The sequence below is a fragment of the Pseudonaja textilis genome, chromosome 16, assembly GCF_049901715.1.
Source record: "Pseudonaja textilis isolate UNSWEBS1 chromosome 16, rPseTex1.2, whole genome shotgun sequence".
Taxonomy (NCBI): Eukaryota; Metazoa; Chordata; class Lepidosauria; order Squamata; family Elapidae; genus Pseudonaja; species Pseudonaja textilis.
In genome coordinates this window covers 1,389,655-1,415,548 of record NC_142005.1, presented here as the reverse complement: position 1 = coordinate 1,415,548, position 25,894 = coordinate 1,389,655, and the positions used below count along the sequence as shown (strand labels likewise).

Here is a 25,894-nt window from a genome sequence, read left to right as displayed (position 1 = left end):
CTTCAGTGCACCTCATGACCATGAAAATAAACACAAACACACATCCTTCACCCTTCACACATTGAACCGAAAACCCCCAACACCACACCAACACTGCACTATACAGCAGAATTCAGCAGAGCTCCTGCCCTGGGATAGAAGCTGTTTTTCAGCCTATTTCTCCTTGTTTTTATGATTATCCTGTACCGTTTGCCAGGTGGTAATAGTTCAAAAAAAGGGGTTCCCAGGATGAGATGGATCTTTGAGGATGTTTTGAACTTTCTTGAGGCAGCGGGAGATATAAAGCTCTTCCACAGAGGGGAGAGGGCAACCAATGATCCTCTGAGGGGCAATGACATTCACCCTCTGGAGCGCCGTCCTATCTGCCCCTGAGCAATTGGCTAACCCTACAGAGGTGCAGTGAGTTAAGATACTCTCTCTGGTGCAGCAGTAGAAGGTCCCCAGCAGTTTTCCATTCGGTGGTTGTTTCCTGAGAAGCCTCCGGTAGTATAATCTCTGCTGGGCCCTTTTAACCAGGGCTGCAATGTGAGCCCCCCAGGTCAGGTCCTCTTTTAGGGTAACACCCAGAAACTTAAAACTGGCCACTTGGCTTCCATTGATAATGTGTGTGTGAGTGTGAAGTTGCAGAAGAGAAAGCAGGAAAAAAACCAATATGGAATAGAGTAGAATAGAATATAGAATAGAATAAATATTGGAAGGAATAGAATAGAATAGAATTGAATTGAATAGAATAGAATAGAATAGAATAGAATAAATTTTGGAAAGAATGGAATGGAATAGAATAGAATAGAATAGAATAGAATAGAATAGAATAGAATAGAATAGAATAGAATAGAATAGAATAGAATAAATATTGGAAGGAATAGAATAGAATAAATATTGGAAGGAATAGAATAGAATAAATACTGAATAGAATAGAACAGAACAGAGCAGAATAGAATAGAATAGAATAGAATAGAATAGAATAGAATAGAATAGAATAGAATAGAATAGAATAGAATAGAACAGAACAAATATTGGAAGGAATAGAATAGAACAGAACAGAACAGAACAGAAAATACGGAATAGAGTAGAATAGAACAGAACAGAACTTCTTTATTAGCCAAGTGTGATTGGATACACACAAGGAATTTGTCTCCGTGCTCTCAGTTTACATTCAAGCAACAAGTGACAAACCAGAATCCTAAAATACAATCATCCTAATTCATAGGTACAACACTCAGTGATAGCCACAGGATACTAACGCAAGCACCATAAATCCTGATAGGATTCTAAATAAAAGCAATCAACATAAGTCATGGGATACAACAAGGAGTCCTGGTCGTAAGGATCTAAGGAAATAGGTCATAGGAGTGCTGAGAGAGGTGCAGCCTTGCTACCGTGGACGGTTTGATAGCCTCTCTCTCTCTTTTATTCTTCCCTTTCAGCTGTTGAGGAAACGGCACATTGGCAATGACATTGTCACCATCATCTTCCAAGAACCGGGAGCCCTCCCCTTCACACCCCGCTTGGTTCGTTCCCAGTTCCAGCATGTTTTCATTGTGGTTAGAGTACACCATTCCTCCATGGATCATACCACCTACAGGTGAGGAGGGGGGGGGCGGTGGAAATGCTGACAACACCATCCTAACAACATCCTCCTGATCGTTTATAGTGGGGTTTTCCTGGATTGCCTGGATATCAAAAGAGTTTTAATTATGGTTTAATCACCCAGAGGTCACCTGCAAACCAAGATTAGATTAGATTAACGAAAGGGAACTTGTAGGTCACCTAGTCCAACCCCCCCCCCCGGCCAAGCAGGGTTTGGCTTCAGTTTGGGTTGATTTTCACACTTGGGAAGGCTGCCACGTTGCGTGCAACTGTCGATTCTGAAGATTAAGTAGTGTGCAAATCTGAACAATAAATTTGCAATAATGAAGGCGCTTTTCTGTCCATCACAGGCCTGTTTCTTCCTGACATTCTGGGTTCATTAATTTAAGAGTTTGGCCTATCTTACCCCACTCCACCCCGTGATACACGCAGAATCTGGGTTCACACAATTCACTGAACTCAGGTTTAAAAAAAGCCAGTACAGGTAGTCTTCAACCAATGGTTCATTTAGCTACAAAGGTTCATCTACCTGTATTATGTTGTGATGACCCAGGGTGTGCAACAAAGGCAACACAGCCAGAGAATAAGTATGAGTTCCTTTATTAGCTTCCACTTTGCCCCGCAACTTCCCAGTTACTCTCCGGTCTGGAGAAGAACTCCCCCACAAACCTGCAACAGCCTTTGGCTGCAGATACTTTAGTCCAAAAGTTGTAAACAGTAAAGTTCAAATTATAAATCCAACAAGGTAAGGTAAAGTAAGGTAATAAATCCAGCAGAACAAGATAAGGAGTTCCAGAAGCGAAGCAACACGGCAGTACATCAAACCAGTTGGGAGGATGCCAGGAACTCAGATAACAGCAGCCAACACTAGGTGAACTCAGCGTTTGTTCCCAACAACTGCCCCTCCCATCTGCCTCTCTTTTAAATTCCATTCCCAAGTGTGCCTTGTGAGGGAATCAGGGCCCTTTCCTCCCTCGTAAGGCATGCAACCCACGTTGCTCTCTTCTCCGTTCCTCCCTGCATGCCCTAGGATGAAGAGGGGGTCGGCCTGGTTCTTCCTCTGAACTCCCTCTCCCTTGTTCTACCTCTTCCCTGCTCTGCCCAGCCTGAGTTTTGCCCTTCCCCAGTTTCCTCCACAGCCAATGGAGCCACTTCGAGGGTGGGGCATGATATATATTCATATAACATGCAGTTCCCAGTTGCTTCTGGTGGGCAATGAATCCAGACCTGTCCTTCCCCATGTTAATTTTGTCTTGCGTGTTGTACGAACCCTGCCCCAAGAAGCAATTAAACTGGCCACTAAAATATAGAGAGAAGCCCAACAGGAGGACAACTTAGAGCTTAGAATAACTTTGTTGTCACTTTAAATGCACACTAATTGGCATTTGTTAAAATGGATAACTTCCATCCTGCTGAAATGAGTGAGTTAAAAGAGTTCCGATCTCCCCATTTCCTTTACAGTAAACCTGACCTCATTTTGGCTTACCAGTTGTTTGACGTTTGAATAACATCAGCTCGATTTCCGGGGAGATAAACTTAGCCAAACCTCCTTCACTTCATAGTGTTGAAATTTCGCTTTCACATCCTGCTTTCTTTTTAATTTTTCTGTGCAAAATTGTCAGATCATGCATTTGACCTCTCCATAACTCTTTTACACTTCTCTGACCTGTGCCTTGTGCATCCCCCTTGTAGCCTTCTGCACCCTCACCATTGTGCACCCGACTCACACACCCACAACTCTGGGAAGCCGGCTTTTGTACTGATTAAACGTTCTCCCTTTCAGGAATTTCCTCCTTATTCCCAGGTTGAATCTCTCTTTAGTGATCTTCCAGCGGTGATTTATTGTCTCGCTTTCTGGTGCTTTGGAAAATTAGGTAGACTTCCCGTCTCCTTGGTGGCAGCGCCTCAAATCTTGGAAGACTGTTACCAGGTCACCCCTGGTCCTTCTGTTCACTAGGCAAACCCAATTCCTACAACCACGGACCTTGTGAGGTCTCCTAGTCCAACCCCCTGCTCAAAGCAGGAAACCCTACAGCATTTCAGACAAATGGCTGTCCAGTCTCTTCTTAAAAACCTCCAGTGATGGAACAACCACAACTTCTGGTGGCAAGCAGTTCCACTGGTTAATTGTCCTCACTGTCAGGAAATTTCTCCTTAAGTTTCCAGGTTGCTTCTCTCCTGGGTTAGTTTCCATCCGTTGCTTCTTGTCCTGCCTTCTCAGGTGCCTTGGAGAATAGCTTGACCCCCTCCTCTTTGTGGCGGCCCCTCAGATATTGGAAGATGTTACAGATTAACAGAGTTGGAAGGGACCTTGTAGGTCATCTAGTCCAACCCCCCGCCCAAGCAGGAGACCCTACACCATTTCTGACACAGGGCAGTCCAGTCTCTTCTTGAAAGCCTCCAGTGATGAAGCTCCCACAACTTCTGAAGGCAACTTCTGCTCCATGGGTGGATTGTTCTCCCTGTCAGAAAATTCCTCCTTATTTCCAGGCTGAATCTCTCCTTGATCAATTTCCATCCATTCTTCCTTGTCTGGCCTTCAGGTGGCTTGGAGAATAGCTTGACTCCTTCTTCCTCCTCTCTGGGGCAGCCCCTCAAACACTGGAAGATGCTCTCCTGCCTCCCCTGGTCCTTCTCTTCCTTTAGACTAGCCAGGCCCGGTTCCTGGAAGTGCTCCTCGTATGTTTTGGTCTCCAGTCACCTAATCATCTTGGTTGCTTGCTCTTCTCTGCACTTTTTCTAGAGTCTCAGCATCTTCCTTATAGTGCGGTGACCAAACTGGGTGTTTGGATGTGGCCATACTAACTCTTTGTAACGTGGATAAAGGGGGTGGCATGTTTTCAGTGGTGCCCTGGTTGCAGGGCAGGCCCTCCCAAATCGTTGCAAAAGGTGTACAAGGTGAGGATGGGCCTAGATTACCCTTTCTTTGTTCTTTGATGCTTTTGATAACAACAACCAAAAAAGGCATAAAGTTGTCCTGTTGATTCACACTTTCGCATGTGATGCGTTGGAAAACTTCACGCTCACGAGTTGGTTTGTTGGTCGAATGTGCTGTGGTTTTTAGTGTGATTCAGAAAACATTTGCACCCTGAGTTCTGCACTTGTGGGAAATGACTGTGCCTTTATATTTGTCAAAGGGTGTTTTTTTAAAAAAACATAATCCTGTCTGGAGTGTGCAGATTATAAGAGAGCTGGAGGTTTAAATGCCTCCAAATATAGGTTTTGATTTGCAGCAGTGCCTCCTCATTTACTGAGATGAATCGCTTGCCATTATTTGATTATCCTAAAAATCCTATCATATCTATCTACCTACCTATCATCTCTCTCTCTCCCCCCATCTCTCTGCTTACCTAGCTACCTAACAGATCTAACAGATAATCAAGAGTTGGAAGGGACCTTCTAGGTCATCTAATCCAGCCCCCCACCCAAGCGGTAAACCCTACACCATTTCTGATAAATGGCAGTCCAATTTCTTCTTGAAAGTCTCAAGTGACGGAGCTTCCACAACTTCTGAAGGCAACTTCTGTTCCCCTGGTTGATTGTCCTCCCTGTCAGAAAGTTTCTCCTTATTTCCAGGTTGAATCTCTCCTGGTTCAGTTTCCATCCATTCTTCCTTCTCTGACCTTCGGGGGCTTTGGAAAATAGTTTGATCCCTTCCTCCTTTCTGTGGCAGCCCCTCAAATATTGGAAGACTGCTATTCTGTCTCCCCTGGTCCTTCTCTTCACTAGACCAGCCAGGCCCAGTTCCTGTAACCGTTCATCGTAGGTTTTAGCCTCCAGAGACCCCTCATCTTCTTAGTCGCTCTTCTCTGCACTCTTTCTAGAGTCTCAACCTCTTTTTTATAGTGTGGTGACCAAAACTGGATGCAGGACTCTAGGTGTAAATCATCAAATAAAAATCAGAATCCTGTCCTATAAACAGGGTTCAGTGAGTTATTAAAGAGGGGGAAAAAATTTACATGCCATCTTATTTCCTATCGGTAGAATTTCACATCTTAATTGTGGTTCTTTTTGTTTTTTAAAAAAACCTTTTCTGTGGCCTGAGAAAGTTCTCTCTTCCTCTCCACTTTGGTTCCATTACGCACAGAAAACAGTTGGGGTTTTTTCTTTTTGGAGGGGGGGTGTTTGGTTTTTTGAGAACGAAATGTGGTGGAACGAGTTGCAGTCCTCCGTGTCCCTTTGGCAATGAAAAAAAAAAATGAGATACAAACCAATCAGGCCACAATTTGGAAGTGCCTTGTTGTGGGGCTCGCTCCAAAAGCCGGTGGCGTTTTTAACATTGCCAGCCGTTGATGAAAAGGGCCTGCGTGAGATGAGTGAGAAAGCTGCGTTTTGGAGGAAAAAAATACCCGTATTTTCCTCTGTGGTCATTTGGTGCATGAAAAGAGCTCTTTGTGTATAGATCATACCAGAAAAGAATTTCTTGAAAGCTTTTTTTTTCTCCCTTTTTTTTTTTCCAAAATGCGTCTGTTCTTAAGAATTGGTTTCTTAATGTGGACTAGAAATCCTTCCATGCGTGCACCCAGAAGAGAAGCTGGCTTGGTTCTCTTAACGGAATTAATGTTTCTCAAAAAGGCGGAAGTGGATCGACAGCACTCACTTCGGCGTTATTTCTTGAGAAGTTATTTAAACCAAGAACTGCCCTCCCACCAGCACTGGAGGTTTTCAAGAGAAGGTTGGACAGCCCTTTCACAGAATAAAAGAGTTGGAAGGGCCCTTGGAGGTCTTCTAGTCCACCCCCCCTGCTCAAGCAGGAGAACCTGTAACATTTGAGAGAGGTGGCTGTTCTGTCTCTTCTTAAAAACCTCCAAACCCCCACAACTTCTGAAGTCAACTTCTGTTCCACTGGTGAATAGTTCTCGCTGTCAGGATAATTTCTCGTAGTTTTAGGAAGTTTCTCTGTTCGTCCTGGGATGGTATAAGCAGTCCCGCCTTGGCCAAGAGATTGGACTAGAAGACCTCCAAAGGTCCCTTTTGCAACTGCCAAAGAAGACTTCGGGTATCTAGTTCAACCCACTGGAGACCCTATCCCATTTCACAGAAATGGTTGTGAAATGTCTCGTTTAAGAACAAAAATGTGGGGCTGAATTATGGTCATAAGTGGAGAACTGTCTGTAAAGGTATCTTTTGTGGCAGGGGTCTCCAACCTTGCGCCCTTTAAGCCTGGAGGACTTCAACTCCCAGAATTCAGCTTTGCTGGCTGGGGAATTCTGGGAGTTGAAGTCCTCCAGGCTTAAAGGGCCCAAGGTTGGAGACCCCTGTTTTGTGAGGTTGTTATTTTTTTTTTAATTTGGAGTTTTGGCAGGGTGTCTGTTCTTGCAGGCCACTAGGGGGCACTGCAGGAACGGCCATGAAATCCCACCAGGCTGTTCTTTGGCTATTCTTTCCCCTCCCCCCACTTCAGTTTTTGGTCACCTTTCCTGTACAAACACCCACAAACCTGTTTACCTTTCCTCTACAAACACCTACAAACCCTTTTTTGCCTTCTCCGACCCCTCCGCAGAGGCCCTGTCCTTACCTGCGATCCAAAATGGGCCGCCTGGCAACTCCTGGGGTGGGGCGGGGTGGGGCCAGCCAGTCGTCGGAAGTACCGGTTCCCAGAACCAGACGTAAAAGTAACACCCGGATCGGGCGAACCGGTGCGAACCTGCTGAAGCCTGTCCCTGGTTTTGATCCTTGTGAGACAGGTGCTCCAAACGGCTCTCCGTGCAGAGGCGTTTAAATTCCCCAGGGGGGGCCACATCAGTGACCATCTTCCTTCCCTCCATCCAGCGTGGCGGTCAGCTGCACCGAGGACATCCCTCACTTCGGGCCTTGCATCCCGGCCGAGAACTGTTTCCTGAAGGGCCCGGCCTTCCGGGACCTTCTCCTCGCCAAGGTGATCAACGCCGAGAACTCCGCTGAGCGGTCGGGCAAGTTCCACGCCATGGCCACCCGGACGCGTCAGGAGTACCTCCGCGACCTGGCACTCCACCACGTCACCACGAGCACGTTGGAGGCCTCCACGTCCCGACGGCCTCTGATCACTTTGCCGGCAGCCAAGAAACGGGAGAAGTCCAAAGTTCCCAAGGGGGCTGAAGCCCACAGCGCGGGTGCTTTGGTGTGGGGTGTCTGGGCCCGGGACGGGAGCAAAGAACCCAACAGCAAGACATTGGATCTCCGGTGCTTGTTGGGCATCTCCTCGGAGTTTCTAGTCCTCATTGATGCCCGCGAGAAGAGAGTGGTTTTTAACTGCTCGTGCCGGGATATCCTCGCTTGGACTTTCTCGGAGAGTTGCACCTTGGACCTTTATTACGAGACCGGGGATTATATTTGCATGCGTGTGGACGAGGGCCAGGCATCCGACATTCGCGATATCGTCCATCGGCTACAAGTAGGACATTATTTATTTGTGGGTTTTTTTTGCAAATTTGCCTCTTTTTCTGGAATTCCTTTTGTGTGGGCCAAATGTTGCTGCTCCTTCTGGGATTTTAGATCCGGGTGGGCTTACAGCTCTTCCTGTTGGGAGGGCATTGCACTCTTCATATGCTCAGAGGCGATCCAGTGTGTGCAGGTAGTCCTCGACATACCACACTTTATTTAGTGACCATTCGAAGTTATAACGGCACTGAAAAAAAGTGACTTGGGACGGTTTTCTCATTTATCATCTGAACAAAAATTCAGTTGCTTGCCAACTGACTCGTATTTATGACACTTGCGGAGTCCTGGGGGGAGGTCATGTCATCTCCTTTTTGTGTGATCTTCTGACAAGCTGTGGGGAAGCCAGATTCACTTAGCAGCCGTGTGACTAACTTAAGGACTGTAGTGATTCACTTAACAACTGTGGCCAAAAAAAGGTCATAAAATGCGGCAAAATTTGCTTAACCGCTGTCTTGCTTATGAGCAGGGGTGGGATTCAAATTTTTTAACAACCAGTTCTGTGGGTGTGGCTTAGTTGGTGGGCGTGGCTTGGTGGTCATGTGACTGAGTGGACGTGGCTTGGTGTCCATGTTATTGGCTGGGTGTGGCCAACTCAATATCACTCACATCGAGACACACATCTCGCCTGGCCTCATGACTGTGGGAATGCTGCAATAGTCATGTGTAAAAAATGGTCATAAGTCACTTTTTTCAGTGCCATTGTAACTTTGAATGGTCACTTCACACAAGCAAAGTGCCAGCAAAGGAGGGGAATAAAACTCCAGAGAAGTTCCAGAGACAGGAAGTCTAGTCCTGCCAAGAATGTAATAAGGGTTATCGGAGAGGCAGTTTCTGTAAGCAACACCAGAATGTTTCCTTCCTGCCTTCCTTACAGGATTAGCCCAGTAATTTCTTCTAAAAACTGGTTCTCCCAACTGCTTAGAGTGTTAACAACCGGTTCTAGCGAATAGGTGCGAACCAGTAGAATCTCAACCCTGCTTAGGAGCAACATAAATGTGGGGCTCGGTTTGTGGTCGTAAGTCGAGGACTACCTACACCAGTGGTGGCAAACCTTTTTCGGCTCCCATACCAATAATTGTGCATGCGCTCGCATGCCAACACCCAGAAGACAATGCGTTCTGCCCCCCCACACCCCTGCATGCGCGATCCTCACAGCGCTGTGCATCTGCAAACGCGATTCCCCTTACCATGTGCTGCATGTCCGCGAATGTGCACGCAATTACTCCCACACGGTGTACGTCTCTGCACATGCGCGCATGATCACTCCCATGTGCCATCCATTTGCGCATGCGCACACGATCCTTCTACGCGCCGTGCATCTTTGCACAGGCGCCCGCGACCCCCAGCATGTGCTGCATTTCTATGCGCAGGCGTGAGTGTCTCCTGATCACCCCCGCCCCCGGCGCATGCATGCCAGATACCCGACAATCGGTTGTTGGGCAGCGGTGCATGTGCAGTGGGGCTTTTCCGGTCAAGCTCTCCTGTGCCAGGGGAAATGACTCTGCGTGCCACTTCCGACACGCGTGGTGTAGGTTCGCCATCACAGACCTACCCTATGACTTAGAAAGCTTGCATTTTAGGATGCTGTAACCTCTGACCCAGTATAGATGGATTTAAACTCTCTTGCTGGCTGGGGAATTCTGGGAGTTGAAGTCCACATAAGATGAAAGTGGCTGAGATGAAGAAACAGTTGGCCCTAAAGCCAGGGGTGTCAAACTCGATTTCATTGAGGGCCGCATCAGGGTTGTGTTTGACCTCGGTGTGTGGGGGCAACGTGGCCATGGTGGACGTGGCCAGTTCCACGTCAGTCATCGAGGTTCCGTTTTCAGCTTCGTTTTTGCTGGCAGAGGCATTGCAGGCTGTTCCTTCGCTGTTTCCAGGGTGGCCCGAGGGCCTAAACTCACTCCTGGCCTAAAGTCACCTCAGGTGCTTCTTTGCTTAGGGGAGGACTAGAACTCAGAGCATCCCACTTCCTAGTCCAACTCGCTCACCGCTGTGCCCAACCATCTCAAAAAACGTGGAGCCATTCGCCAAAAACTTTTGTGCCGTCCCTGAAAATCACTTGTCTGTTTTCCGCCCTTCCCTTCACTTTATTGATTAGCCATATCGAAGTGCCCAGACACAAATTATTACTAAAATTATTACTAAAATACTAAAACCAAATTGAAATGGAAGCGGATAAAGTACAATTTAAAATGAAACTGGAATGAAATAAGATTTGAAATGAACTTGGAATAAAATACAATCATTTATCATTTAATCTACATACTTAAAAGCGAAAGACCACTCACGCATCATCACAAAATCTCCAGAACTGTAAAGCCTACAAACTTGAAATCTGACACGTAGGTTCCTCTTGGCTTCTAGGTGCTCACTAAGAAAGGATTTTTCCAAATGGCCATCAGAGCATTTAGAGTATTTCCTATATTATTATTATTATTATTATTATTATTATTATTATTATTATTATTATTATTATTAACATGCTCTGATGCTAAGGAGTTCTACTCCCCCTCCCCACCTGAAAAGAAACCTGTTCCAAATGCAAAACACAAGCAAAGGGGTTTCAGTTTTACAGCACCAAGCGGCTTTAGTACAGAACAGTTGAGCTAAGCCACGCCCAGGCTCCTTGCTATCTCTTTGCTCACACAGCAAATACTGCTTCAGTTTCCAAACAGCCCTCAACTCTCTCACACGCTGACAGGACGCTAGCCAGATGACTACCGATGGATGCTGGTAGGCAGAGGCAGAATTTTTTCTCCCTTTCTTTTCCTCCCCCCAAACTAAGCCCGACCACATCGTTTTGTAGAGAAGCACGGGGATCGAGCTAGTTTGTAGATAAATAAAATATGAGAACATTATAGTTTTGTATCGCCTCTGCAATCTACCCCAATCTCACCCCCTCCCTGCCTTCCTCTGCCAGCTGGTGACCCGCGGGTGCGAGACCAGGGAACTGACCCTCTTGCGGAACGGCGTTGGCCAGCTGGGGTTCCAAATGGACCACGAAGGGTTTGTAACCGAAGTGGAACGCTTCACCTTTGCGGAAAAAGCCGGGCTCCAGCCCGGGGCCCGACTGGTACGGGTGTGCGAAAGACCCTTGCCCGGCCTGACGCCTCCCCAGACCGCTGAACTCCTGCGGACGGCGAAAAAAGTCACGATCACTGTTGTTCCTCCAGACGAGAACGGAAGGCCTAGGAGGTGAGCAGATCCGTGCCAGTCAGCGGTGGGATTCCACCAGTTTGGGCCGGTTGAAGTGAACCGGTAGTAAAAAAATGCTACCGTTGGGCTGAAGCGATATTTCTTTCTTTTTTTCTTTTTCCTCCCGACCGCCAGCTGTGCCAGGATCCCCCTCGCTGTCTTACTGCTTTGCCCGGGAGGCAAAAAGGGGCACGCCCCGCCTGTGCTGCCATTTTTTTGCCTTCCTGGGTCTCACGGAAGCTTCCTGGGAGTAAAAACGCTCCCTGTCCCGTGGTGTGAACTTGCGCCCTCAATTATGTTCACTTTCTTTGGACAGGAGTTTCTCCGAGCTCTACCAGAAATCGCTGCAGGAGAAGCGGAGGAGCGAACCCCCGGTTGGAGACACCGAACTGACCCGGCCAGCCAGCGAAGTGATCTTCAAACCGGCCACCTTTCAGCTCCTCCATTCCTTGTCTCTGCAGGATGGGGCGCCTCACCTCTTGGCTGAAGAGAGGACCGAATTCTTGCAGAGCCACAGCGACCAAACCCCAGCCCCCTCCGACCCGTAAGGAACCCCCGTAAATTTAGTCGCAACTCCTTCGTACACCCCGCCATCACCCATCTTAGCCGAGAGTCCCTGGGCGCTTCCGCCTCTGTCCTTCTTCTCTCTTTTCTGCCTCGTGGTATCGCTGGAGTCGAAAGTGTCAGCGTTCCTATGAAACTTTATTTATTTATTTTATTTTTTAATTTAGTTTAGTGTCAACTCATAAAACATCCCTATGCCTGTTTTAGAAGTTGCCATTAAAAAAAAAGGGTGGGGGGAGGAAGGAAAGAGAGCAGTGCAGCAGTTTGGAAGCGAAAGTACATTCCAACTCTTTATCTTTAAAAGATTGTAGCTAAACTACCAGAGATTTTGCCTGCAAATATGATTGGAGAATGTGAATGATGACACCCAGCCTGTGAACGTGGTCAATTGGAGAATCTAGTTTATGAGACACCCAGGGCGAGAGGGGGAAACAGGGTCACAGGTGACAGTAAATTATGTATGCCAGAGTTGGCTCCATACAGTGCAGGGCTAGTATGTAGCCTCTAACAAATCCTTTGAAGTTTTTTGAAGTTTGGCTTGAGAATCATGATTTAATTAAAGGGATTGCTGGAATCCTGCCATTTAGTTTGTCAAGCATGTATGAGAAAACAAGTATAACAAGTATAAAACAAGTATGAACACAACATGTAAACATATAAATACCGTATAAACAGGTATAAGTATATATACATAATAAATGGGAACAGTAGGACAGGGATGGTAGGCACGCTGGTGCGCTAATGCACACCCTCTTACAGACCTCTTAGGAATGGAGCGAGGTCCACGGTAGACAGTTTAAGGTTAAAGTTTTAGGAGCGTTTGAGGATGGAACAACAGTCAGGTAGTGAGTTCCAGGTGTTGACCACTCTATTGCTGAAGTCGTATTTTCTGCCATCCAGTTTGGAGGGGTTTACTTTGAGTTTATATCTATTGTTTGCCTGTGTGTTATTGCGCTTGAAGCTGAAATAGTCTTTGACAGGTAGGATGTTGTAGCAGACAATTTTGTGTCAGACCGAAGGCGGCATAATTCTAAGTTGTCCGGGTCCAAAATATCAAGCCAGGTGGCATAAAGTATTCTACTGCAAGCGGAGGAGTGGAGGACTCTTCTCGTGAAACGCCTCTGGACTCCCTCAGTTGTATTCATGTCCAGTGTGGAATCCACAGTGTGGATTCCAGGCAGATGAGCTGTATTCGAGAATTGGTCTGGCAAAGGTTCCCGTAATCATTCAGTACTCAGAAGTAAGAATTTATTGAAGAAGTCATAGTGGCACATCTAGGAAAACCTGAATCGGAGAGTTCCGGGTTTCCCCTCGCCAATTGAAAATCACAAACCCATCCCCTGCACCCATCAGCGCATCACATGGCCCAGTCACCCATCGTCCCAACTGGAGACATTCCTCCAGCCACTCCTTTCCAGGTGCAGGGTAACTTGTCCTTGACTCTGTGAAAAGAATGTTGTTGAGCCTAATCTTTCTCCCCTCTGTGAAATTGTTAAGTGTGTTTACAGCGTAATTACTATTGTGAGACAATCCAGGAGCAAAACACAGAGACTTTGTCTTTTAACAGTGGTTTATATACAAGACTACTACAGTATATACATACATACATGTGTTAGGCAAATACCAGGCAAGCAATCAGTCTTCAACTCTACACAGCTGTTCACACAAGGACTGTTTCTGTTCTAATATTGACAGATTTCCCCTGTGAAGTCTGACTCAGTTGATTTCTGCTCCTTATTCCTTCCTTCATAACCAAATACCGTGTTTCTCATAAAATAAGGCCGGGTCTTATATTTTTTTGAGCCCCCCAAAAACGGCTAGGCCGTCTTTTCGGTGGTGACTTAATCGCCCCCCCCTGCATCCTCATCTAGAGCGCCCCGCGGGCAGCCTCGCCCCCAGCCTCTCCTAACGGGTGATCATGGCGAAGCGCAGAGAGCTCCTTACTCCCAGCAAACACCTTTGCTGCAGACCCAAGACCTTTGGCACCCGCCGCTGTTCCTTTCCCTTCTGCCCATTCCACTGCAATGTTTGGAGTTGCCGCTTCCGTGTTTGGAGTGCCGCTGCCATTTGGAGTGCCGCCGCCATTTGGAGCACCGCCGTCATGTTTGGAGCTGCCATTTCCACATTTGGAGCTGCCGCCGTGTTTGGAGTGGCAGCGGCGCTCCAAATGGCGGTGGTGCTCCAAACAGTGGCAGTGCTCCAAATGCGGAAGCGGCAGCTCCAAACGCAGCGGCAGCTCCAAATGCAGAAATGGCAGCGGTGCTCCAAACAGCAGTGGTGCTCCAAATGTGGAAGTGGCAGTTCCAAACGTGGCGGAGGCATGGGCAAAAGGGAAATCAACAGCGGCGGGCGCTGAAGGCCTTGGGTCTGCCGCAAAGGTGCTTGGCAGGAGTAGGGAGCTCTCCGCGCTCTGCCATGATCGCCCATTAGGAGCAGCTGGTGGTGAGGAATTCCTGCCCGCGGGGCGGTTCCTAACGGAAAGTCTCCCCGCCCTTCCCCCCATTTTGCATGTTTTAAAATAGGCCTAAATTTGGGGGGAAGGGGCTTAATTTCATTTTATGCCTAGAAAACATGCTGGGTCTTCCTATTGGGGGAGGTCGTATTGTTGGAGGAACACGGTATTTCTTGTCTTTGCAGGATTCCACCCAAAACTTTCTCTCTTACCTCCAATCCTCCTCCAGACATAATCTTGGCAACCACTCCCAAAGCCCTCCCGGATCGAGATCTGGTAAGTGTTTCATAGAATTGGGTGTCGAGGGGGGGACCTCAAAGGCCATCTTGTCTGACCCCATGAGAATGCAGGAAATTCTCAGACCACACCTGTTATGATGACCCAAAGGGGCGTGGCACAAAGGCAACACAGCCAGATAAGCAATAAGAGTCCCTTTATCAGTTCCAACTTTGCCCCCAAGGTCCTGGTTACCTTCTGGCTGGAGAAAAACTCTCCCAGGAACAGCCTTGGGCTGCAGAGAATCAAGTCCAAAACATGAGCAACACAACTGTAATTTAAAGTCCAAACAAGCCAAACTGAAGTAATTTGTTTGGCAAAACTCATATAGTTAGGAAGATGCCAGGAACACAGATAAGCCACAACAACACAGGATAAAGTCAGGCTGCCTTTCTTACCAACTGTCTTCCCAGCTGTGGCTAATGAAGGGAATCAGGGCCCTTTCCTCCCTGTAAGCCATGCAACCCACGTTGCTCTCTTCTCCGTTCCTCCCTGCGTATCCTAGGATGAAGAGGGGGTGGGCCTGGATCTTCCTCTGAACTCCCTCTCCCTCGTTTTACCTCTGCCCAGCCGGACTTTGCCCTTCCCCACTTTCCTCCACAGTCAAGGGATCCACACTCCCGCTCCCTGTCAGCTGTTCGTCTTCCTCCTCGGATTCAGACTCTTGACAGGGGCACGACACCTGTCCCAAGAGAATCAACCTAGCATGAAGATGCTTATTCCCCTGATAGGCAATTTCTACCCTCACAAAATGGCAATGCAGAGAATCCTCAATGTACCAAAACAAGGAGGACCTGAATTTTTGGTCACTTAACAAATTTCTCACTTAACACCAACAAAAAGTGGGCTACATTGTGGTCATGAGTTGAGAACGCCCTGTATAATCTACCTGGAAGAGCTGCCAGGAGTAACATTTCCCATGAATCTGGAGACCCAGCTGGGAACTCTGGGCATTGTAGTCCCTACCTTTTTGTAGAGCATGCTGGGACCGGGCCGGGGACGATGATGTCGGGGGAGAAACTTGGCAGTTTCTCCAAAATGGCGGATTTCTCTCTGGGCCAAACCATCCATGTCAGACCTAACCTACCCCTCCTTTCTCCCTTCGTTGCGTTTGCAGGACCATCCGAGAGAGGCGGTAGTGAACCATCACACGCCTGGCCTGGTAGCTCAGGAGGCCAAAGGCTTTCCGTCTTCCCCACCACCGGGAGAGAAGGCCTTGCCGTCTCTGGAAGCGAGCGACAGCAATAAGTTTTTGCCCCGGACGCTTTCGCTACGGAATTCCATCACCAAAAGTAAGGAAGTTCCCACACTGGCTTTTCTCTCCTCTCTCCTCTCTCTCTCTCTCTCTCTCTCTCCCTCCTTCCCTCCCTCCCTCCCTCTCTCTCTCTCTCTCTCTCTCTCTGTGTAAAGTGTGGGTGCACAACATGCTACAATGGGGATGTTTGGAGCGGAAGTCAGGATTCTCCAAAGTGGTCGTGTTGAGGATTCTTCCCCTTTCCTTTTCCATTCCTCCTTCCTCCTCTTCCTCTTCCTCTTCCTCCTCCATTCTTCTTTCCTTACTTCCTTCCTCTTCCTCCTCCTCTCTTTTCTCTTCCTCTTCTCTTCCTTCTTCTCTCTTCCTACTCACCTCCATTCCCTCTCTCTTCCTCTTCCTTTCCTTCTTTCTTTCTTCCTTCCTTCCTTTACTCACTTCCTCTTCCTTCCTCCCTCTTCTCTTCCTTATTCTTCCTCTTCTCTTCTCATGTCTTACTTTCCTTCCTTCCCTCCTCCCTCCCTCTCTTCCTCTTCTTCTTCCTTCCTCTTCCCCTTCTTTCCTTTCTTTCTTTCCCTTCCTTCTTACTCTCACTCTTCCTTATTCTTCCTTCCTTCATTCCATCCTCCTTCATTCTTCCTCTTCCTCTTCTTTCTTTCCTTCCTTCCTTCCTTCTTCCCTCTCTTCCTCTCTTCCTTCTCCTTCCTTCTTCTCTCTCCTCCTCTTCCTTTTCCCCTTCCTTCCTCCTATTCTTTCTCTTTCTTTTCCTTCCTTCCTAATCTCCTCCATTTCTCCTTTCCTCTTCCTTCCTTCCTTCCTTTTCCCCTTCCCCCAAAAGGGGAAATCTCCTTAGGGGTCACCCCATCCCTCCCAGCCCAAGTCACTTGGCGGTGAAGGTTTTTCTTCTCTCTTCCTGCCACAGTTCTCTCTGACGCTGGGGAATCCCTGGAAGACGAGTGGGACTCCATCGCCAATCTGGCATCGGCTTGTAACAACATCCTGGAAGCACTCTCCCACGAAGGTGAGTGGCAGGAGTGGATCGATTCCTGGATGGATCCCTGTGGATTGATGGTCTTTGATGAGGTTCGAGCTGCCTTAATCCAGCTTAACATATTTTGGCCCTTTAATCTAGAGCAGTGTTTCCCAGCGGCAGCCATTTTGTGATGTGTGCTGGCTGGGGAATTCTGGGAGTTGAAGTCCACACGTCTTAAAATGGCTGCCACCGGGAAAACCCAGCCTTAGCGTTTCCAACACAACTTCAAGTAGGAGGGAAAAACATCATCAGTCAGAGAAAATCTTATCATTCAAGGCCTTTTCTTGGTTTCCTCTGAGATCTTTTCCTGCTGGTTTTTCATTCGCCACCTGGGTGGCATCACAAACTTCAGTCCATGTAGCTTTTAATTTTTTTCAAGCTGAGTCTTTTTCTCTGCCTCGTTACTCCCTGGAAACGGCAGAAGTTGGGATATAGGCTGTTTTTGCTTTGCAAAAAGCAGTTTGTTTCCCTGATAATTGTCATCCTTACTTGTGCCTTGTTGTGTGACTTCAGGCCAGCATATTCTGGAGAATCGAGAAGGCTCCACGGGGACCCAGAGATGCGCCGGTCAGCCACAAGCCATTGATGAGTAAGAAGGAAATGTGTGTGTGTGTGTGTTTGTGTGTGTGTGTGTGTGTGTGTGTGTGAAGCTTGAGATATAACAGGGGGAAATTAAAGAGGGATGGAGACCTTGTCCACCTTGTTTCCTATATGCTGTCCAGAACAGGATTTTCTCAATCTTGGCAGATTTAAGATTAAGTGGACCAACTCTCAGAATTGCCCAGCCAGCTTGATCTAGGATGGAGAGACTAAAAATGCCAGTATTCCCCAGCCGGCGTGATTTAAGATTGGTGGTCTTCAACTCCCAGAATTCCCCAGCCGGTATGCTTCAAGGTGGACGGAGTGCAAGTCCCAGAATTTAGAGTGGAATAGAATAACAGAGTTGGAAGGGACCATGGAGGTCATCTAGTCCAACCCCCTGCTTAGGCAGGAAACCCTATACCATTTCAGACAAATGGATATCCAATCTCTTCTTAAAAACTTCCAGTGTTGGAACATCCATAATTTCTGGAGGCAAGTTGTTCCACTGATTAATTGTTCTAACTGTCCGGAAATTTCTCCTTAGTTCTAGGTTTGCTTCTCTCCTTGATTAGTTTCCACCCATTGCTTCTTCTCCTTCTCTCGGGTGCTTTGGAGAATAGCTTGACCCCCTCCTCTTCTTTGGGGCAGCCCCTGAGATATTGGAACACTGCTATCGTGTCTCCCCTGGTCCTTCTCTTCCCTAGACTAGCCAAGCGCAGTTCCTGCAGCCGTTCTTCAAATGTTTTAATCTCCAGTCCCCTCATCATCCGGGTTGCTCTTCTCTGCACCCTTTCCAGAGTCTCAACGTCTTTTTATATAGTGTGGTGATCAAAACTGGATGCAGTGTTCTAAGTATGGCCTTACTAAGGCATTATAAAGTGGCATTAAGACTTCATGTGATCTTAAATGATTCACTTAAAAACTATAGCAGGAAAGGTCGTAAAAAGCGGCAAAATTCACTTAACAGCTGCTTCATTTAACAAGAGAAATGCTGGTCTCAATTGTGGTAGTATGTCGAGGACTACCTTGAATTAAACCAAGGGTCTTCAAACTTGGCAAGTTTAAGACTTGTGGACTTCAACTCCCAGAATTCCTGAGCTAACATGACTGGAAGAGAAAGAATTCTGGGAGTTGAAGTCCACAAGTCTTCAAGCTGTCCAGTTTGAAGACCCCCTGATCTACAGTATGTATATCTATCTATCTATCTATCTATCTATCTATCTATCTATCTATCTATCTATCTATCTATCCATCCATCTATCCATCCATCCATCCCCCCCCTCCCTCTCTCCGTACCTACCTACCTATTTACCTATCTATCAATCAATCTATCATCTATATATCTATCATCTATCACAAAGGTCTTCAAACTTGGCAAGTTTAACACATGTGGACTTCAACTCCCAGAATTCCTCAGCTAACATGACTGGAGGAGGAAGAATTCTGGGAGTTGAAGTCCAGAAGTCTTAAAAATATCGAGCTTGAAGACCCCTGATCTATATCTATCTATCTACCTATCTATCTACCTACCTACCTACCTATCTATCTCTCTAATCAATATATCTGTTAATCATCTATCTATACCTATATATCCTCTGTCTCTATAACATCTATAGCTCTGTCTATTTGTATCTGTTTATCTTATATCTATCTATCCTATCTATATCTATCTATCCTATCTATCTATCATCCATCTCTAATCAATATCTATAGCTATCTGTTAATCATCTATATCAAGGGTCTCCAAACTTGGCAAGTTTAAGATTTGTGGACTTCAACTCCCAGAATTCCTGAGCTAACATGACTGGAGGAGGAAGAATTATGGGAGTTGAAGTCCACAAGTCTTCAAGCTGTCCAGTTTGAAGACCCCTGATCTATATCTGTCTGTCTGTCTGTCTGTCTGTCTATCTATCATCATTTGTCTCTCTAATTAATATATCTGTTTGTTTATTAATATATCTATCTATACCTATATACCCTCTGTCTCTAATTTATAACATCTATAGCTCTATCTGTAAGACCCCTGAATTGAAGACCCCTAAATGAAACCAATGTAACCCTGTTTATTTTTTAAGCACTGCCATCTAGTGGACTCTGGCCTCAACATAACTTTAATATTTTTATTCAATTAATTAATCAAAATTATACCAATAATGTTTTTCCTCCCTGGACAGAAATGTTCCTTTCCAAACAGAAGCTTGGCCTGCAGCCAATCTCCATACGTATTTTGCTGCATTCAGCTCCATGCGGCCGTCTAAGCATTCTGGTGGGGGAAAAATTGGCTTTGTAATACAAGAAGTCCTCGAATTAATGACCACAATTGAGCCCAAAGTTTCTGTTGCTAAGCGAGACATTGGTTAAGTGAATTTTGCCCCGTTTTACAACCTTTCTCGCCTTGGTCATTAAGTGAATCGCTGCAGTTGATAAGTTAGTAACACGGTCATTAAGTGAATCTGGCTTCCCCCATTGACTTTCCTTGTCAGAAGGGCGCAAAAGATCACGTGGCCTTGGGAACACATCAACGGTCATAAGTACGAGCCAGTTTGCCAAGCGTCTGAATTTTGATCACATGATCATGGAGATAAAAGGAATTCTGGGAGTTAAAGTCCACCGTCGTAAAGCTGCCATAAGTGGCTACCCCTGATTTAGCGACAGGTACTCCTCGACTTACGACCACAGTTGTAGCCCAGAATTTAGGTTGGTAATAGTGAGGCATTGGTTAAGTGAGTTTTGCCCCACTTTGCAACTTTTCTTGCCACAGTTCTTAAGTGAACCACTGCCGTTGTTAAGTTAGGAACATGGTTATTAAGCCAATCCGAATTGAATCTGAATCAGTGACAGTCGCAAAAGGGGATCAAAGGACCCTGGGACTCTGCGACCGTCATAAATGTGAATATGTTCCCAAACATCTGAATTTTGATCACGTGACCACAGGGGAAATGCTGTAATGGTTAGAAGTGTGAAAAACGGCCGTAAATGGCTTTTTTCACTGCCATTTTAACGTCGAATGGTCAGTGAAAGAACAGCTATAATTCAGGAGCCTCAGTGGCGCAGTGGTCAGAGTGCAGTACTGCAAGCTACTTCTGCAGCCAGCTGCCTACAGTTTGGCAGATCGAATCCCACCAGGCTCAAGGTTGACTCAGCCTTCCGTCCTTCCAAGGGGGGTAAAATGAGGAGCCAGATTGTTGGGGGCAAGAGGCTGACTCTGTAAACCGCTTAGAGGGGGCTGTAAAAGCACTGTAAAGCGCTATATAAGTCTAAGTGCTATTGCTATAAATCGAGGATTACCTGTTGTCAGGTTTCCGGCAGTTACCCCCAATTAAATCCTGAGTCTTGAGCCAAACTTCCAAAACTTCAGAATGGTTTATTGGGAGTTAACATGTCTGACACTGCCTGGGTGTAGCCAACTCTGAGACACATCATTCATTGTCACCCTTGACCCTGGTTTTCCCTCCATCCCCTGGGCGTATCATAATTCGTATTCTCCAATGGGACACCTCCCTAGCCCAGAGTCATCAATCGTGCTCTCCAGTTAGATTTTTGTGCAGCAGAAACTTCAGTCACCTAGTTACTATCTTTGAAAACATTTATGGAATGCACTTTTGATTTCCATGCCGCCTCACTGCTCCCCTCTCCCTTTCTGTTGGCAATGCTAAAATTCCCATAGAAATATTTTATGAGTTGACACCTGTATTGTTTTCAAGGCAGCCCAGCCCAGAATGGGATAATAAAATCCTACCCAAAGGCTGATGGGGAGACGCATTTCCTGGAGTGTGCTTGTTTGTGCACGCCTGGATTGACTCACAATTAACGCGCTGCCCCCGTCTTCTGCTTTCGTTTGCCAAACCGCTTTCAGGTCTCAGCACGCCCTCAGCCTGGCCGACAAAGTTTTGTACTTGGAGCTCAAACTGAAGGAGCTGCAGGACGATCTTCAGAAGGTGAGGACGAGAAACGCAGGCAAGGAAAAGAAGCCCGCCCACCCCCCCCAAAAAAATATCACAGCGGGGGGGTGGGGGTGTCCTAGGTTTCGAATGAGGAGAGTCAGAGACAGGGAGACCGCGATTGAAAACAGCCGCAATTTGGAGCAGAATTTTCCGCTGCTAAGCAAAGGGGATTGTTAATCAACTGGTAGCCGATTCTATGACCTGTTCTCCACCCGCAGTCGTTCAGCGGGTCGCTGAAGTTGTTAAGCGAATCCAGCTTCCCCCGTTGACTTTGGATGTCAGGCGTTGACTGGGAAGCTCCCCAGTGGGCAAGTGACCTTGGGATAGGATGGGATAGAAATAGAATAGAATAGGATTAGGATTAGAAATAGAATAAGGAGTAGAATATAGAATAGAATAGAATAGAATAGAATAGAATAGAATAGAATAGAATAGGATTAAGATTAAGATTAGAAATAGAATAAGGAATAGGAATAGGAATAGAATAGAATAAGGATTAGGAATATAGAAATAGAATAGAATATTAGACTAGAATAGAAATTAGACTAGAATAGAAATTAGAATAGGATAGGATAGGATAGAATAGAGTGAAACAGAGAATGGAATGGAATAGAATAGAATATAGAGGATAGAAATAATAGAATAGAATAGAATAGAATAGAATAGAATAGAATAGAATAGAATAGAATAGAATAGGAATAGGAATAGGAATAGGAATAGAAATAGAAATAGAAATAGGATAGAATAGAATAGGGATTAGGGTTAGAAATAGAATAGAAATTAGAATAGAGTAAAATGAAATAGAGTGTAATAGGATAGGATAGGATAGGATAGGATAGGATAGGATAGAATAGAATAGAATAGAATAGAATAGAATAGAATAGAATAGAATAGAATAGAATGAAATAGAGAATGGAATGGAATAGAATAGAATATAGAGGATAGAAATAATAGAATAGAATAGTTGGAAGGGACCTTGGAGGTCTTCTAGTCAACCCCCCTGCTGAAGCAGGAGAACCTATACCATCTCAGACAAGTGACAGTCCTGATGGATACGGCAGCTGTTGTAAATAGGTGCCAGTTATCCATATTTTATTGACGTGACCACAGGGATGCTATCGCAGCCATAAGTAAGAGGAATGGCTGTGTGTCATCCCCCACCCCCCCGCGCTGTTGTAACCCCAAATGGTCATTAAACGAATGGTTACAAGTTGAGACATAGCCAGTTCCTGCAATTAGTGTTTTTGCATCCTGAGACGCAACATAAAACAGGCCACCGCGCTTCCTAGGGTGCGGAGTTAAGAGCTGTAATTTTATTTCTTCTGCTGCACCGTTCAAAAGAGTAAAATTGCAACGTCTATAAATTAATACACAAAGGTCCGGCAGACCGATTAAAGGCAGTTTGGTGCTGTGGTCAAGATTTGAGGCCAGAAATGTGAATTTTTAGTCTCGTCCTCAGGGTAGACGCCTCCTGGGTGACTTTGAGCCTGTCTCTCTCCGTCTCTCAGCCCAAGAAAGCCACTTCCGAAAAGTTTGCCACGAAAACGGCAGGGACTCATCCCGACCGCCGCCAGGACTCGAAGGAGATGCTAAGTGAGCCGTAACATTTGGAGCCATCCTTCCATTGTTAAACAACTTTAATTAAACAGAGCATTCCTCTGTTTTGTTTTGTTTTTAAAGCCACTAATTGGGAAATCTTGTCCCTTTCTTTCAAATCTCTCTTTTTGCAAATCTGCCCAAAGCCTGCTTCTTCTTTTTCCAGACAATTCTGCAGCTTGCCCACACGCAGAGTCATCTCCTGATTGTTATATCTCAGGCACCAGTGCTTCACCCTGTCTGGTTTTCTCTGGTTTAATCCAAGAGGGTTTTGTTTATCTTTGAATCATGAAGGGGAAAAATTTTCTCCTTCAGGAGAGGTGAATTCACTCAGCCTGGCACAGTTGTTAGGGCGATCCCTCCTTGGAACAGAGAACCTAGCGTTGCCTTGTGCCAGAGGTGCTTTTTCAATAAGCAACTGGACTTTCTGATTTTTCTTTGAAGACGTTTTGCTTCTCATCCCAGAAGCTTCTTGGATGGTGGGGAATGGAAGGATTGATACCCCTTGCAGACAGCTGGTCATTTGCATCCTTTTTAGTGGGTCGTTGAGGCCACTTGGAGGCTTATCTGTGTCCTCAGAGTCACCTGAGTAGTTCCCAGCAGTTCCAAGAAGGCTCCACACCCCATTTGCAATACTAGGTGACCCTGAGGACACAGATAAACTTCCGAGTGGCCTCAACGACCCACTAAAAAGGATGCAAATGACCAGCTGTCTTCCGTTCCCCACCATCCAGTCAGAACTGAAGAAGCTTCTTGGATGAGTCTTCAAAGAAAAACCAGACAGTCCGGCTACCTCTTGGAAAAAAAAGCACTTTGGGGATAACTATGACATGGATGGTTGAGAATCTCCTTAGACGTCTAGTTTCGTCTTCCTTTCGTGTCACAATATAAAATAGAGGTTGAGATACTAGAAAGAGTGCAGAGAAGAACAACGAAGACGATTAGAAGACTGGAGACAAAAACATACGAAGAAAGGTTGCAGGAATTGAGTATGTCTCGTCTTAACCAAGAGAAGGACTAGGGGTGACACGATAGCTGTCTTCCCATATTTGAGGGTCTGACACAAAGATAAGGGGGGCAACCTAATTTCCAAAGCCCCCAGAAGGCAGGACAAGAAGCAACAGATGGAAACTCATCAAGGAGAGAAGCAACCTAGAACGAAGGAGGAATTTCCCGACAGTGAGAACAATTAATCAGTGGAACTGTTTGCCACCAGATATTGTTGGAGCTCCCTCATTGGAGGCTTTCAAGAAGAGACTGGAAAGACACTTGTCTGTAATAGAGGCCTCTTGTTTGAGCAGGGAGGGTTGGACTAGAAGACCTCCAAGGTCCTTCCAACTGGGATCAACAAAAGGGAAAGGAAAAGAGGGAGGTGGGTCAGGCCTGCACCCCCCTCCCAATTTGGGGAAGTTCTGAAGTTCACTTATCTTAGAGTTGCCAAGGTGGAGAAACACTGGCCTATGTCATCATCCCAAATTGCCATTTGCATGTCTGAACTGAGCCCAAGAGAGCTTAAAATAGTTGCATAGAAGAATAGATAAGTCATAAACTGCAGGAATTTGTCTAGACTGTCACCAGGAATTAAAAAAAAAAACTGGCTTGAAGGCACGCACATCACACACACACACACACACACACACACACACAAATAAATATACAAACAATCCTAAACTTGCTTTCACACTTTGGGGATTCCCAATATCTTGATCTGCGTGGATACTTAGAAATGAGGTTTGGGAGATATAACTTGAATGCAGTAGGAATGACTTGCAATAAAATATTAGTGCAAAAATAAATCCAAGCCAGATATGAAAGGGCCCCAAAGGCAGAATGTGACCCATATCAAGGAAAACATTTTTTTTTAAAAAGTGACTGGGAGTTTTGCAGAGAGAGTCACAAAACTTGACTCACAAAATAAGCACAGCCCTGCGGGCAGAAGTCAGGGAAGGCAGAGGAAGTTGTGGTTGGCTGGAGTTGCAAGGTTCCTGGGAAAAGAGAAGGCAGAAGTTAAAGGACCAAGAGAAAATAAATATATCAATATAAATAAAGCAGAAAATGGACGTAATAAAGGTTGGAGGAACCCAAAGTTTGTATAAACTGATTTTATCTCTGCTTATTTTATTTTGCTTTTAATCTCAGGCATTTAAGAAATGGCAATGGCAACGTTTCTCCATCTTAGTAACATTGAGATACCTGGACTTCAACTCCCAGAATTCCCTGGCCAGCGTGGATTCTGGGAGTTGGAGTCTCCATGTCTTCAAGTTGCAAGTCTGAGAAACATTGGTATGAAATAAATGAGTAGTTTTTCCTTTTTTCCTCCCTCCCTCCTTTCTTTTTTTCTCTATCCTCCTTTTGTTGCTTTCTCCATCCCCCACTCTTCTTTCGTTTCCTTCCTTCCTCCTCCCCATCCCAATTTATCCTTCCTTCCAACCTCCCTCCCTCCTTTCCTTCCAACCTATTTCCCCTCCTTCCCTTCCCTTCCTCCCAATTTCTCCTTCCATCCTTCCAACCTCCCTCCCTCCTTTCCTGCCAATCTATTTCTCCTCCCTCCCTCTGAACCTATTTCTCCTTCCTTCCTTCCTTTTCTTTCTTCTCCTTTTTCCCTCCCTCCCTTCATGGCTAGCTGGGGAATTCTGGGATTGGAAGTCCACAGTTGCTAAGGTTGAAAAATGCAGTTCTCTGCCATCGTCCGTTTGAATGTTTTTGGCTCATTATTTATGAACCCCATGTTGGAGCTTGCCCCAGAAAGAGAATGACACACCTGGGTGTGCATGTAAATAAAATTTTAGCGAATGCATAAATTCTTTTCAATTCTGGATCCAGAATTCTTGGATCTTAATCCAAGATCACTTCGGCTGCCCTGGGTGTCTTCCTCAGTCCTTAGTTCCTCTGCCTTTATTTTGCTGGCTCAGTAAATACCTCGGTGGCAGACGGCCAGCAGGCGAGCATCCCAAAACAAGGAAAACATTTCAACACAAAACCAAACT

The 25,894-nt window shown here is 46.0% G+C and overlaps 1 protein-coding gene across 3 annotated transcripts in view; it reads left to right on the top strand.

Annotated features, from left to right (window-relative positions):
- The window catches only part of SIPA1 (signal-induced proliferation-associated 1), a 51,166-nt gene that overhangs the window by 20,978 nt on the left and 4,294 nt on the right, over positions 1–25,894 (top strand). The window contains exons 7-16 of one of the 3 annotated variants that reach the window (XM_087914146.1): positions 1,428–1,585; positions 7,363–7,963; positions 10,934–11,208; positions 11,525–11,752; positions 14,410–14,500; positions 15,618–15,792; positions 16,675–16,773; positions 17,299–17,374; positions 21,224–21,305; positions 22,820–22,904. In XM_087914146.1, coding sequence (XP_087770272.1) covers positions 1,428–1,585; positions 7,363–7,963; positions 10,934–11,208; positions 11,525–11,752; positions 14,410–14,500; positions 15,618–15,792; positions 16,675–16,773; positions 17,299–17,374; positions 21,224–21,305; positions 22,820–22,904 — 1,870 coding nt within the window. Of the gene's footprint in view, positions 1–1,427; positions 1,586–7,362; positions 7,964–10,933; positions 11,209–11,524; positions 11,753–14,409; positions 14,501–15,617; positions 15,793–16,674; positions 16,774–17,298; positions 17,375–21,223; positions 21,306–22,770; positions 22,905–25,894 lie in introns of all 3 variants that reach the window. The other 2 variants (XM_087914147.1, XM_087914148.1) reach the window with 2 other exon arrangements.